Source organism: Lampris incognitus, chromosome 2 (genome assembly GCF_029633865.1).
Source record: "Lampris incognitus isolate fLamInc1 chromosome 2, fLamInc1.hap2, whole genome shotgun sequence".
NCBI lineage: Eukaryota > Metazoa > Chordata > Actinopteri > Lampriformes > Lampridae > Lampris > Lampris incognitus.
The window spans coordinates 127,937,293-127,951,569 of record NC_079212.1 but is presented as its reverse complement, the minus strand read 5'-3'; the positions used below and the strand labels follow the sequence as shown (position 1 = coordinate 127,951,569).

Here is a 14,277-nt window from a genome sequence, read left to right as displayed (position 1 = left end):
GCGACGTGCTGGATGTCGGTAGTGAATTCCGAAATGTAGGAGAGTTGTCGCTGCTGGCGAGCGGACCATGGCTCGGCCGTCTTGGACATGGCAAACGTGAGGGGCTTGTGGTCCACGTACGCAGTAAACTCGCGGCCCTCTAGCAGGAAACGGAAATGCCGGACGGCGAGCCAGAGACCGAGGAGTTCCCTGTCAAAAGTACTATACTTGCGCTCTCGGGGTGTAAGCTGGCGACTGAAAAAGGCCAAAGGCTGCCAAGCCCCCCCCACCCACTGTTCGTGAACCGCACCAACAGCATAGTCCGATGCATCCGTGGTTATGGAAATAGGCGCTGTAGGTGAAGGATGCGCTAGCAGGGTAGCCTGGGAGAGCGCAGCTTTAGTCTCGGTGAACGCACGGTCCCGCTCTGCTGTCCAGTCGACCGCCTGGTTGGGGGACATGCCTTTCAGCGCCTCGTACAGTGGCCGGATGATAAAGGCGGCTCGAGGAATGAAGCGGTGGTAGAATGTCACCATCCCGATGAACTCCCTGAGCGCACGAGCTGTTTGGGGGCGCGGAAAGGCCGCCACCGCTTCCACCTTTGAGGGCAGGGGGACTGCCCCGTCCCCAGTGATGCGGTGCCCGAGGAAATCCATGGCTGTCAGCCCGAACCGGCACTTCGCCGGGTTGACAATCAGCCCATGCTGGCTGAGGCGTGTGAAGAGGGCATGAAGATGGGACAGGTGTTCTTCCTCGGAGGCGCTGGCGATGAGTATGTCGTCCAAATAGACGAAGATGAAAGGAAGGCCACGGAGCACTGAATCCATCAGCCGCTGAAAGGACTGGGCCGCGTTTTTGAGTCCAAATGGCATTCGTAGGAATTCAAATAGGCCGAATGGGGTTGTCACCGCTGTCTTGGGGATGTCTGAGGGGTGCACGGGAACTTGATGATAACCACGGACCAGGTCGACTTTTGAGAAGACGCATTTGCCAGACAGGTTTGCAGAAAAGTCCTGGATATGCGGGACAGGATAGCGGTCGGGCGTGGTGGCGTCATTTAGTCGGCGGTAGTCCCCGCATGGGCGCCAACCTCCATCAGGCTTAGCGACGATGTGGAGTGGGGACGCCCACGGGCTGTCAGAGCGGCGGATGATCCCCATGCGTTCCAGGTGCTCGAACTCAGACTTGGCAATGGCGAGTTTGGCGGGGTCGAGACGCCTGGCTCTGGCGTAGACCGGGGGCCCCTTCGTAGCAATGTGATGCTCCACCCCATGCTTAGCGGTGGGTGCAGAGAAGGTAGGCTGGGTGAGGTCAGGGAACTCAGCGAGGAGGCGGGTGAACTTGTCTGCCTCTGAGAGAGAGTTGGCTAGACCTGCATAGGCCGCTTCCCTCCGCGTACATGCGAAGGAGGAGAAGGTTAAGGCATCGACCAGACGGCTGTTCTGAATGTCCACTAGTAAACCGTAAGCGCACAAAAAATCAGCTCCGAGGAGGGGAAGCGTTACATTGGCCATGACGAACTCCCACGTGAAACGTTGTCCACCAAAACACAGTTCTACAGACCGCACGCCGTAGGTGTGGATAGGGCTGCCGTCAGCCGTCGCCAACTGGGGGCCCCGCTCCCCGCCCATGATGTCGACGTCAGTAGCAGGGAGCACGCTTCTCTGTGCGCCCGTGTCACAAAGAAATCGCCGACCGGAGATGGTGTCGAGGATGAAGAGTAGCCTGCTCGTATCGCCAACACTCATGGCCACTACTGAGTGTTGGCCCTCTCGTTTCCCGTCGGCCTGTAGTTGCAGGGGGAACGGCACCGTTTAGCTTTCGCACCAAATCGAGCGTGGTACATACAGAGTCCAGAGGGCTTGTAGCGGTCTGATGCTGTGGCGCCACCGTCGGGCCACGCCCGCGATGTCGGCGGGGGGCCAGTGAAGGTAGGAGCCAGCACCCCGGCATGGGAGGAACGTTGTGTAGCGACGAAGAATCGGTCAGCCTCCTTTGCCAGCTCACGGGGATCAGTGATGGTGGAGTTAGCGAGCGCAGTCTGGACGTGGGGCGGCATGTTGCGCAGAAACAGCTCCATAAACAGGAAACATGGCTTTTCTTGACCCAGTAGGTTTAACATCCTGCTCATTAGCTCCGATGGTTTGCCATCTCCCAAGCCCTGAATTGCGAAGAGGCGACGTGCTCTCTCCGTTGCAGACAGTTCAAAAGTGTCAAGGAGGAGATGTTTAAGTGCGGCGTATTTACCATCGGCCGGTGGGTTGGTTATGAAACCGCTAATCCTGGAAGCCGTAGCGCACCCCAGCGCTGCCAATACGTAGTAGTACCTGGTCTCGTCTGCTGTTATGTCTCTGAGCGCGAACTGTGCCTCAGCCTGCGCGAACCATGTAGCCGCGGAAGACTCCCAAAACTCCGGCAGTTTAATTGCAACGGCGTTCGTAGCCATAATGTGTGTGGTTTCAGAAAACTTATCCGAAAACCGACGTCGGGGTCACCAGTGTAGAGCCGAAGTAACGGAGAAGACCGTAGGTTCACACTTTAGCCGTGTAGGCAACTTTCTTTAATCCACGGTAAATCAGCGAGACAAACAAAACCCCAGCTCGACTGAGCGGAGGTGGCAAGAATAACCAGAAAAGTGGCTGGACAACCATAACTTAACCCTGCGTTAACCTGCCAGGGCAACCATGACTTAACCCTTAGTTCCTGGGTTGAATTCTGTCCCCAATACGTGTCCACCACAGTGTTATAAATAACAAATAGTTGACAGCATCAATGATTTCACTCCTTCAAAGTGCAGAAGCAACCAGAATCAATCAGAGGAACTTTTTAAAAAAAATGTATTTCTGATTTTTCCCCTTTTCCTCCCAATTTAGTGGCCAATCGCTCCCGATTCTAATTCAAACACCCACCCACGTACTGCATGCGTTCGCCAACTGCGTCTCTCCGGCCGGCAGTCTCTCGCCACTTTCGTGACAAGGCGAATCCAGGCCGAACCACTGCCTTTTCCGACACACCCAGAAACGCATTCATGTGACGAACACAAGCCGACTCCGCCCCCCTCCCGACGACAGCGTTGCCAATTATTTCTGCTTCATCGAATCCGGCCATATTCGGATCTGATGAGACCTGAGACGCGAACCCCAGTCCCCAGCGGGCAACTGCAGCGACACAAAGCCGATGCTTAGACCGCTACACCACCAACCAGAGGAACTTGTACTTCAGAATCTTCAAAGCCTGTGGTTAAAACTGTGGGGAAATGGACCAATGAGTCAAAACTGGAGCTCCAGGTCTGCCTTGACTGCACTGCCTGTAGTGTTTTTGAGGCTGCATCTACAGACCTGGACAAACTTACTGACACTGAGATATCTTATATCAGCTTTTGTGAGGACATTTGTGTGCCCACCAAAACCTTCTGTACCTTTAGCAACAATAAGCCCTGGTTCACAGAAAAATCTGGCAGCTTTGTTAGGTCAAAGGGGAAGCGCACAGGGGTGGAGATAGGATCTGGTATAACAAAACCAGAAATACACTCACAAATGCGATCAGAGTGGCCAAAAGGTGCTACTACTACAACTAAAAGTTGGAAAAACAGGTTTTCTGCCAATGACCCATTATCAGTCTGGAGCGGTTTGAAAGACTTTACCAACTACAGGAGACCATCCCCCCACACTGCAGAGAACCATCAACTGGATGACGACCGAAATGGGTTTTACTGCAGGTTTGAAAAGCAAACTTTCACACCCCTCACCCTCTCCAGCCACAGTGCACAACCAACTGCACTTCCTGCCAGCCACTCTCCTCTGTCCACCGAACCCCCACCCGCACTCAGGATCTGTATTGAGGACACGCGCCAGTTCTTCCAGAGACAAAAGATCAGGAAGGCACTGGGTGGCATGTTACCCTCCTGTCTTTAAGTCTGTGCTGACCAGCTGGACCCTATTTTCACACTGATCTTCAATAGATCACTGGAGCTGTTTGAAATCCCCTCCTACCTCAAGAGCTCCACTCTCATCCCGGTCCCCAAGAAATCCCATATCACAGGATTAAATGACTGATTACGGGCCCATTGCCCTAACGTCTGTGGTCACGAAAGCCTTCAAGGGACTGGTGTTGGCCTACCTGAAGGAAATCACAGGCCCCCTGTTCGACCCCCTGCAGTTTACCTACCGAGCAAACTACACTGCATTACATCTTCCAATATCTTGACTTCCCAGGGACATATGTAAGGGTCCTGTTTGTGGAGTTCAGCTCAGTGTTCAACACCATTGTCCCAGATAGCCTCTACCCCAAACTCGCCCAGTTAACTGTACAGCCAGTGGATTAAAAACTTCCTGACAGACAGGAGGCAGCAGGTGAGGCTGGGGAAAATCCCATCCAGCACCCGGACAATCAGCACTGGTGCCCCCCCCCCCCCCAGGGATGTGTGCGCTCTCCTCTACTCTTTTCCCTCTACACAAATGACTGCACCTCAGGTGACCCACCTGTTAAACTCCTGAAGTTTGCAGATGACACAACCATTATTGGCCTTATCCAGGATGGTGACGAGTCTGCATATAGATGGGAGGTTGATCAGCTGGCCCTCTGGTGTGGCCATAACAACCTAGAGCTGAACATGCTCCAAATAGTGGAGATGACAGTGGACTTCAGGAGGAGTCCCCCAACACTGCCCCCCTCACCATACACAACAGCACGGTGTCTGCGGTGAAAACCTACAGATTTCTTGGTTCCACAATCTCCCAGGACCTAAGATGGGCATCCAACATAGACACAATCATCAAAAAGGCTCAGCAGAGGATGTACTTTCTCCACCAGCTCATGAAATTCAACCTGCCTGAGGAAATGTTGATTCAGTTCTACACTGCAATAATCCTGTCAGTCCTCTGTACATCCATCACTGTCTGGTTTGGTTCACCCACCAAACAGGACAGGGACAGACTACAACAGACAGTTAAGCCTACAAAGAAAAGCATTGGCGCCAACCTGCCTTCCATTCGAGACTTATACACCTCCAGACTCAGGAAAATGGGCAAACAACATCACTGCAGACCCATCACACCCTGGTCACAAACTGTTCCAACTCCTCCCCTCCGGCATGTGCTACAGGGCACTGTACCTGCCCTTCCTGACACAACCACTAACCCTGTGGACTGGGGGCACAGGTAAAGCGTTGGATGCCATCCCAGTATCCATGGACTTGCTCCTGTGCCTGTCACCATAAGACCTTATACAATCCAATTAACTGAAATGCCGTCATTTTGTATTTATATTTTAAAGAATTCAGAGAAAAAAGTCATTACCACCATCACACTGTCTATCTTGCATTGCCAGATTGGTATCTGAAGATGTGGCACTATTCAATTTTGATTACACCTGGCAGTTGTGCACAGGGCACCACAAGTCAAAACAAAAATGAATTGCACCATGTTATTGGTGAATGTGATTTGTGAACACTTTTATTCCAGATTCTCCAGATGTTTTCTGTTTCTCAACTGGTCATTACGAAACATGACTAAAAGGAGGTTAGAATAAAATGAAAATAATGTAGCGAAGTCAGGGGGGCAGCCCGGGAACCGCCACATCCGGGACGCGACCCGAATGTTCTGCCCCACGGAAGGCTATGTTAACCAGTCGACTAAAGAGTCCGACCCGTTAGCCAAGGGCTATTGATCCGTGCACGTTACACTAAGAAAATTTAGCTCTGTTTTACTTTTATGACAGTCAATACACATGCACATTTTACAAAAGTTCAAAATGAATGATGTCTTCCGGCACATGCATGTTAACATTTTGTAGGATCCTCGATAACCCTAAACCCCCCAGGTGAAAACAGAACTTGGTGTAGTCTGGACAAGCTGGGGACAGAGACGACACGGTGAAACGCCTCTTGGAGATGCGCTGTGTGGACCTGTGCAAACATAGATAAATAAATAAAAATACATAACAGGTTTGTGACCCAATCGTGCACTTTGTGATCTAAAAGAATTTAAACTTGAGTTAAAAAATACACTTTTTTCTGTGCACCAGCGAATGAGTACAGTAACGTGTTAAGATGACTGTACACAACACAACAAGGGTGCACCGTAGTTCCTCCGTTACAACTTGCCTGGGAGAAGTGACGTGTAGCGGCGGCTTCACTGGTGACGTGTCTTTTACAGATCCTTCTTTTCAATGCGGAGCGGCTGAATGGTGCCACACACACACTACACTGACCATTCATTGTGGCACCAGTAACACTCTAGGGACCGGCCAAAGGACACCATGGGGAGTAAGTAATACTCCTATATCTCTATCACAGAATGTGCTCGTTACACTGTTGAACGTTTACGTTGTGGAAAATACTGGACATTTTGCTCTCGTTAGCATGCTAGCAAAATCTTAGTTAGCCAACGCTACCTACCTAGCGAGTTATAGCTAAGTAGCCGCTAATGCTAACCCGTTTTCAGATCCGCTGCCGGTAAACTACACAGATGTTTTTCTTGGCGGTCAAGTAGAGGATCGCAAAGGTTTTTTTCTAATATTCCGGTTCATTTGACGATTCTGTTCTATCATTTCAGTGCTAGTGTGGTTGATTTTTTTCACTCACTTAATGACATGCTAGCTAACGTAAACCAGCCTTAGCTGTCACACCATAAACTGATATAAACTGTCTTCTTTGGTAACTGGCGTGGAAAGTTTTTTTTTGTTTTGTTCCGTACATGTCATAACGAACATTTGTTGGGTTTGTAATGCAAACGCAAACCAGCCAAGCACATGGAATAGAAATGAAAGACATGAGTTAAATCACTCGCTGTCAAAGTCAGTTTCAGTGATTTGGTGGACCTGATCAGCATTAGGACACAATCTCAAACAATCTAACCAGAGTTACTTTTAAAGTCGTATTATAACCTATTGAATGGTGTATTTTGCGTGTAGTTTATGTTATCCATGTTGGTTAATTAGGATTTAGCCGGCTTGCTACTGAATATGCGGTTTGACCTAGACATGTTTAGTTTCACTGGCAGATGTTAAGTTGGGTAGTATGTGATGACGTAGCATCAAGGCAAAACTGTCTGAGGAGGACCAAAGACTTTTTAACGTCGATTTCTTACAGGTTCGGATTCATTGGACTGTCAGACTTAAAATATTTGTTACGATATAGTTATATAACGTTTCTGTTGTTTCTTTTTTTTTGCAGTTAAATTTTTAGAAGTCATTAAGCCGTTCTGTGCAGTCCTGCCTGAGATTCAGAAACCAGAAAGAAAGGTATTTTTGGGTGCTATCAATTTATACAAAGGGTTCTCAAAGACTTATGTGCTGTCCATACAGATCCAAATGACTGAAATGTCACCGTTTTTGTCTTTTACAGATTCAATTTAGAGAAAAGGTGCTATGGACTGCCATCACACTGTTCATCTTTCTTGTGTGCTGCCAGGTTGGTATCCATGTGACATTATTTACTTTTTGTTACATTATATCTGGGAGTTGGTGCAGAGGACACCACAAGTTAAAACTAAAATGAATTGCACTGTTATCGATTTGTGAAGACTGTTTTGTTCTCTGTTTCTCCAGATTCCATTGTTTGGCATCATGTCATCAGATTCAGCAGATCCCTTCTACTGGATGAGAGTAATCCTGGCTTCCAACAGAGGTGACAGACTTAATTTGTTATTATGATATTAGTATAATAGGCTTTATCTTAAATAACTGTCAGTGCTAGGCACATGTTTTCTTTTACAGTCTGCAGAGCTCTAACAAAGAGAGTCTATGTTGTTATCAAATGCTGGGGCTCTGACCTGCTCTTATCAAAAAAGATAAATTTTAGCACTAGATGCATTGTTTCATCTACTGTGCTGCAATGTTAATTAATTCCAGAGTTTGCATATCACAAGTACTATCTACTTTATTCCCCAGGTACTCTGATGGAGCTTGGTATCTCACCCATTGTCACCTCAGGCCTCATCATGCAGCTGCTGGCTGGAGCTAAAATCATTGAGGTGGGAGACACTCCAAAAGACAGAGCCCTCTTCAATGGAGCCCAGAAATGTAAGTCTTCCTACCTGCTATACCCACTGTTTTTAGAACTCAACATACTGATGAATCATTGAAATGTTTTTGTTTACTTTGACTCTTGCTGTCTCAGTTTTGTCAATTTTCAACATGTTTTCTCTGCAAATATACCTGTTGCAAATCATGTCCTGCTTTGATCCATTGCAGTGTTTGGAATGATCATCACGATTGGACAGGCTATCGTTTATGTTATGACTGGCATGTATGGAGACCCATCAGAGATGGGTGCTGGAATTTGCTTGCTCATTATCATCCAGGTAAATAAGCACTCCCACTGCTGCTTCCTAAAGTCAAAACATTACTCTTATGAAGTTAATTATGACTGGCATGTCAAGTTTGAATAAGCAGTGTTGAATATTAGCCAGTTGTGCCTATCTGACAAGGTATAACTGCTTCTGTCTGTCTCTGCAGCTCTTTGTAGCAGGTCTGATAGTCTTGCTGCTGGATGAACTGCTCCAGAAGGGTTATGGTCTAGGTTCTGGTATTTCCCTCTTCATTGCTACCAACATCTGTGAGACCATTGTCTGGAAGGCCTTCAGCCCGACCACTGTAAACACTGGTAGAGGTAAGGGAACTGGCTTGGAAGAAAGAGTGCAGTATTTTGAAACTAATAAGATATGCTGTTAAGGTTGGGGTTCAGCAGAATATTATCAAATCTGAATCTAGTGATCTTGTTATCAGATCCAATTCCATTTGAATCCCTTGTTGAGCCCTTTTGATAGATTTAAGAAAAAAAAACATTACTTGGCATGGCAGTCTATTCCATTGCCTACCAACATGGGGATCACTGGCTCGAATCCCCGTTTTAGTTCTGGCTTAGTCGGGTGTTCCTACAGACACAATTGGCCCTGTCTGCGGTTGGGAAGCCGGATGTGGGTATGTGTCCTGGTTGCTGCATTAGTGCCTCCTCTGGTTGGTCGGGGTGCCTGCTCGGGGGGGGGGAGGGGGAACGGGGGGGAATAGCATGATCCTCCCACACACTATGTCCCCCTGGTGAATCTCCTCACTGTCAGGTGAAAAGAAGCAGATGGCGACTCCACATATATTGGAGGAAGCATGTTGGTGGTCTGCAGCCCTCCCCAGATTGGCAGAGGGAGTGGAGCAATGACCGGGATGGCTCAAAAGAGGGGTAATTGGCCAAGTACAATTGGGGAGAAAAAAAAAAGGGGGGGGGACCCAAAACATTATTTGTTATTCACTGATGTTTGGGCCCTGAATCACACACACTGAGCATTACACTGACATATTTAACCTTATGCAAAAATAGCCATCATACCTAAACCATGCAGAGTCTACTGTGGTGAAGGAAGGCAGACCTTTCACCAAAACCTTGTCACTGCTCTGTGACACTTGATAATGCATTCCTCACTCATTTTTACTATTGCCACTGTCATAAACAGTGTCTGCTCCTTCTGGGCACTAGCACTCCAAGGAGTCTGCACAGGAGCAGTCTTGAGACGATGAAATAAATGTAACCTGCAAGAAGAGGGGGAAAAAAATTCCATTCAGTTAGCATAAATGAAAAGAAATAAATCGCTGACTTGGCTGTGTAGACTAACTTGCCTCATGCTGTGTTTCACAGTACCTGATGGTAAACTGGCTGCACTCAACACAGGTTGAGAAACATGTTCAAATATTCCACTCTCTATTATATTTATTTGATGCTGTGGTTTCAGATGTTTAAGAAGGCTATCATTCAGTTTTGTAACATCCACCCACATGATAACATTTTTGCTGATTGATCACAATGTCAAAAGTGACCAAAATTAAGTTTGCTGCCTGTGTAGGTGTAAGTGTACCCACATGACATCATCAACTGTTGAATCTGCAGTAAATATTTAATGACTTTATTACTACAATATAGAATAGAATACTCTTCATTAGTCATTTTGTACATACATACAAATTAAATTTACTCTCTGCATTTAAGCCATTCTAGCTGTGTAGCTAGGAGCAGTGGGCAGCCGCCGTGCAACACCCTGGGACCAATTCCAGTTATTTCTTCTTATTGCCTTGGTCAGGGGCACAGACAGTATTAACCCTAACTTGCATGTCTTTTTTGTGGTTTATATGCGGTTTATTATGCTTAAGCTACGATGACAGTAGTAGAACAGAGGTCCAACAGTGGGAAATAAAGGATCAATAAGATATTTGTTTAACTCGGCGCTTATCAAATCAAGATATTTTATCAATTCAGAATCTATTCCAAATTAGAACTAGCTGTTGAATCCCAACCCTAGACACTGGGCTGAAGAAATTCAACCTTAGATCTTAGATAAGATCTTTTTGATTAATGTGGGTAATGTTTTATCTTAAGGTACTGAGTTTGAGGGAGCCATCATCGCTCTATTCCACTTGCTGGCCACCCGCACAGATAAGGTGCGCGCCCTGAGAGAGGCTTTCTACAGACAGAACCTGCCTAACCTCATGAACCTCATTGCCACAGTCTTCGTCTTTGCTGTGGTCATATACTTCCAGGTTAGTTGTTCTTTTTTTATTGTTTAAATGCAGTGGAAGCTTTCTATATCATTCAAAAGTTTTACTGATACATAAGAGTCTTTTTGAAATTGCAAGCAAAGTTCGGCTTACTGACCTCTTAATAGAAGTGGTCTTTGTTAAATAAACACTCATGGTCTTTGGGAAAAACAAGCACTGTTACATCTCTAGGGATTCAGGGTGGACCTTCCCATCAAGTCGGCACGCTACCGTGGTCAGTACAACACCTACCCCATCAAGCTGTTCTACACCTCCAACATCCCCATCATCCTGCAGTCTGCTCTGGTCTCGAATCTCTATGTCATCTCTCAGATGCTGTCTACACGCTTCAGCGGAAATTTCTTGGTCAACCTCTTGGGAACCTGGTCTGTAAGTACATGTGTTAATTGAGCTGGTAGTTGACTAGCCTTAACTTCATTTATTTTGTTTATTTTTAAGAAGATGAATTTACAGGACAAGAGTAAGCATGGCTAGTTGCCTTGATTTAGAACTGGCTACTACATGGGAGTTTGTGTATGATACAAGTGGATCACCACCTTGCCATGGTGGAGAAGCTTGCATGTACCAATGATCCCAAGCACTATACTGTCAGGAGCTTGGCTCCTGGTAGGGTCACCCAAGGCAGATAGGTCAAGGGGGAGGTTCCAGACGAATCGTGATCCAACAAAGACCTCAACGGTGGAACTGGCGGAAGATGTCTCCAGGTCGCAACGGCAGTGAAGGCGGATGAAGGCTGCAACAGCGGGTGGTCCCCAATCGTCTTGGTTCTCCATGCCATTGGAGTCTGGCCACCCCCTGCCAAGGATGGTGTGGTGGCTGCAAGTGCATCAGCCACTCCACGTAAAAAGCTGTCATGCGTAGGCGTCCGCCCATTATGCGGCTCCAGGATTGGCCTCTACGCCCACCTGAGGACCCAGAAGGAAGACGGTCATACTCGACCACGAGTGACCGCTGATGATGATGAGCATATGAATTTGCATGTTATAACTGACTTAACTGTTCTTTTATTGGAAGCACCTAATAAGACATCAACTCACAGTTGTAAATTTAAGATCATGTAAATCTATTCTCCACATAAGTCTGTATCTTTGTATCGTTTTGATACTTGGTTTTATTGTCACTTTCTACTTGTCTGTACTTGAAACATGCTGCTATAATTATGACCCAGTTTTCCCATGGAAGATCACAAAAGAGAAGATCATTAATATTTAATTTGGTCAGTATATTGTGATCAATATATAATGTGACCTGTGTATCGGTAAGCTGTGGGCATTTACAGGCCTAGATTCTAGCTGAATAAAACTTATTTGTGTGTTTAGGACACCTCTAGTGGTGGACCAGCTCGTGCCTACCCAGTGGGTGGTCTCTGCTACTACCTCTCTCCCCCGGAATCATTTGGTTCTGTTCTGGATGACCCAGTTCATGCCCTCATTTACATTGTCTTCATGCTGGGCTCATGCGCCTTCTTCTCCAAGACCTGGATTGAGGTCTCAGGATCCTCTGCCAAAGATGTAAGTCACTCATTGTGGTTTCAGTGTGTCCAAGCAAGCATTTGAGTATGCCTTGCTTGTTGTAGAGTCCATCCTTTTTATATAGAATTGTGTGAATGATGAGATACCACTGAAATCATCCTCATATTTCATTTCATCTGTTTTGGTGTGTCTTGTATGTTAGGTGGCCAAGCAGCTGAAAGAGCAGCAGATGGTTATGAGGGGACACAGAGAGACGTCTATGGTGCATGAGCTTAACAGGTACAAGGAAATTTAGATATAGGCTCTTATACTTTCTGATTATGGTATATACCATAATCTCTTGGCATATATTTTAAAGCCCTTGGAAAGGTTATTCCAAGACTGCTTTGTAAGTGTCTACTTTTTGCCATGTTAAACACACATAATAAGCATCTCAAAGGCATGACAAATTATCTCTGTGCCATTTTGGAGATATGTTGTATGTTTTTCTATTTTTTTCATTCTGTTTTCTTGATATATAAAAAAAATCAGTAGAAAGCTGACATCAGATGTTTCCTACCCTACTAAAAATTTTATTGTTCATTTGTAAGCACTCCTGAGGGATTTCACCCAGTATTCTACTCTATGACTAACTATATCTCTATAATCTTTTGTGCAAATGTCCAGTTGATTGAACATAGCTTTGAATACATGTCAACCATGCTCCAAAAATCCATAGAATTAGTCTGATTATCCAGATGAACTGTTTTTTTTTTTTTTTTTTTTTTTTTGAGTTTCATTGTTTTCTTAGTGTGAGCCATTTTTACTAATCAAATTTTATATAGTCTAGACTCTGGAGGCTCAAGTGCTTTTTGTCCTTCTGTTTTCAGGTACATCCCCACCGCTGCTGCCTTTGGTGGCCTGTGTATAGGAGGGCTGTCTGTCATGGCTGACTTCCTGGGTGCCATTGGTTCTGGTACAGGAATCCTCTTGGCTGTGACCATTATCTACCAGTACTTTGAGATCTTTGTCAAAGAGCAGAGCGAAGTTGGCAGCATGGGAGCACTGCTCTTCTAAAACCGCCCATCTTCCAACACGCACCAGACACACAGCATCCACTCTTTACAAATTTTGTTTTGTTTTGCATTTATGTAATGCGCATAATCAATACATTCTGTAACTGGGATGTGTCCTTTTTCATGCCACCATTGTTCTCCACAGTATCCTTTTAGGGTATTAATGCATCCAAAGGTCTTCCTGGGGAAAGACGGTTTGGCATTTTGTCCCAGGATACAGCAAAGTATTGCATTTCCTCTTTGTTTTCAGCAACAATTAACAGTTTCTCTTCAGACTGTACAAGTCTCCACTTACCATTTTATTTGTTGAAGAATGCCTGAAAGCACATATGTGTTAGGGTCTGTCACTGACTTACCTCAGGCGTTTTTCACTGCAGCTTGTTCAAGGAACATGAAGACCGTGACACCATGTGAATTAGTGCTCATCCACAGCAAAGCACTGTGCCAGGACATTTTGGAAGAGATAAAACAAAAAGCCATGTCGCGCTCATTTCAGGTCACTGCAGACTGTGCTTGAGTTTCTTTTTAGTGGCTGTATATAAGGATGTAAAAAGTATAACAAATATACTTGTATTCCTTAATATGGCCTCGTGAAATCTCCAGACACGCTCTTGACAATTTTGATTGACCTTTCTATTTTTATTTTTTTATTTTGTTTTAAATCATAGACTATGTTTTTATGCAAACTGGTCTTTCTATGGGCACAGTGGTTTGCCCTCTGTCTCTTGGTCCTAAAGGGAAGTGTTTGTCTGTGTTGTCATGCTCTTTTATTCCCAGACTGAATCGCTGCACAAAACTGCCGAGACATGGTTGGATGAGGGTGGGTTTGGGAGGGTTGAGAAGGGGTATCATTTTTTGGTTTTTACTTTCTGTATCGGACATAATTGTTATTAAAAAAAAAGGTTTTTTCCAACACTCTTGGAATTTGTCTTTATTTATATTGCATGCATATGTATATTGTATGCATATTGTAAGTTCTGTTTGAATGTCCTGACAATGAGCCATTCAGCCATAAGAAACATTTATTCCTGTTGCTTTGTGAGTCATGTCTTTGCGCCAAATCGGAGCTGTGAGAATTCTCACAATTGTCTTATTTGTGCCTTATCTCTCACCGCCCTCTTTTCTATCAGCTATCGACCTCACTCTGAAAACATCACATCACCTGCTAAGGGAAATTCTTGCAATTGGGTCTGGCTGCAGCAATGGCAAATGAAATCCAAAGCATCGGG

At 45.8% G+C, this 14,277-nt stretch overlaps 1 protein-coding gene across 1 annotated transcript; it reads left to right on the top strand.

The window, feature by feature from the left end:
- The first annotated feature begins 6,137 nt into the window (after positions 1-6,137).
- LOC130134286 (protein transport protein Sec61 subunit alpha-like 1) lies at positions 6,138-13,890 on the top strand. The gene is made up of 12 exons (XM_056302193.1): positions 6,138-6,244; positions 7,154-7,221; positions 7,325-7,390; positions 7,528-7,606; positions 7,870-8,001; positions 8,173-8,282; positions 8,437-8,590; positions 10,343-10,503; positions 10,693-10,890; positions 11,841-12,032; positions 12,196-12,272; positions 12,863-13,890. The coding sequence occupies exons 1-12, from the start codon at positions 6,238-6,240 to the stop codon at positions 13,047-13,049; spliced, it is 1,431 nt and encodes a 476-aa protein (XP_056158168.1). The 5' UTR covers positions 6,138-6,237; the 3' UTR covers positions 13,050-13,890.
- Positions 13,891-14,277: the final 387 nt, after the last annotated feature.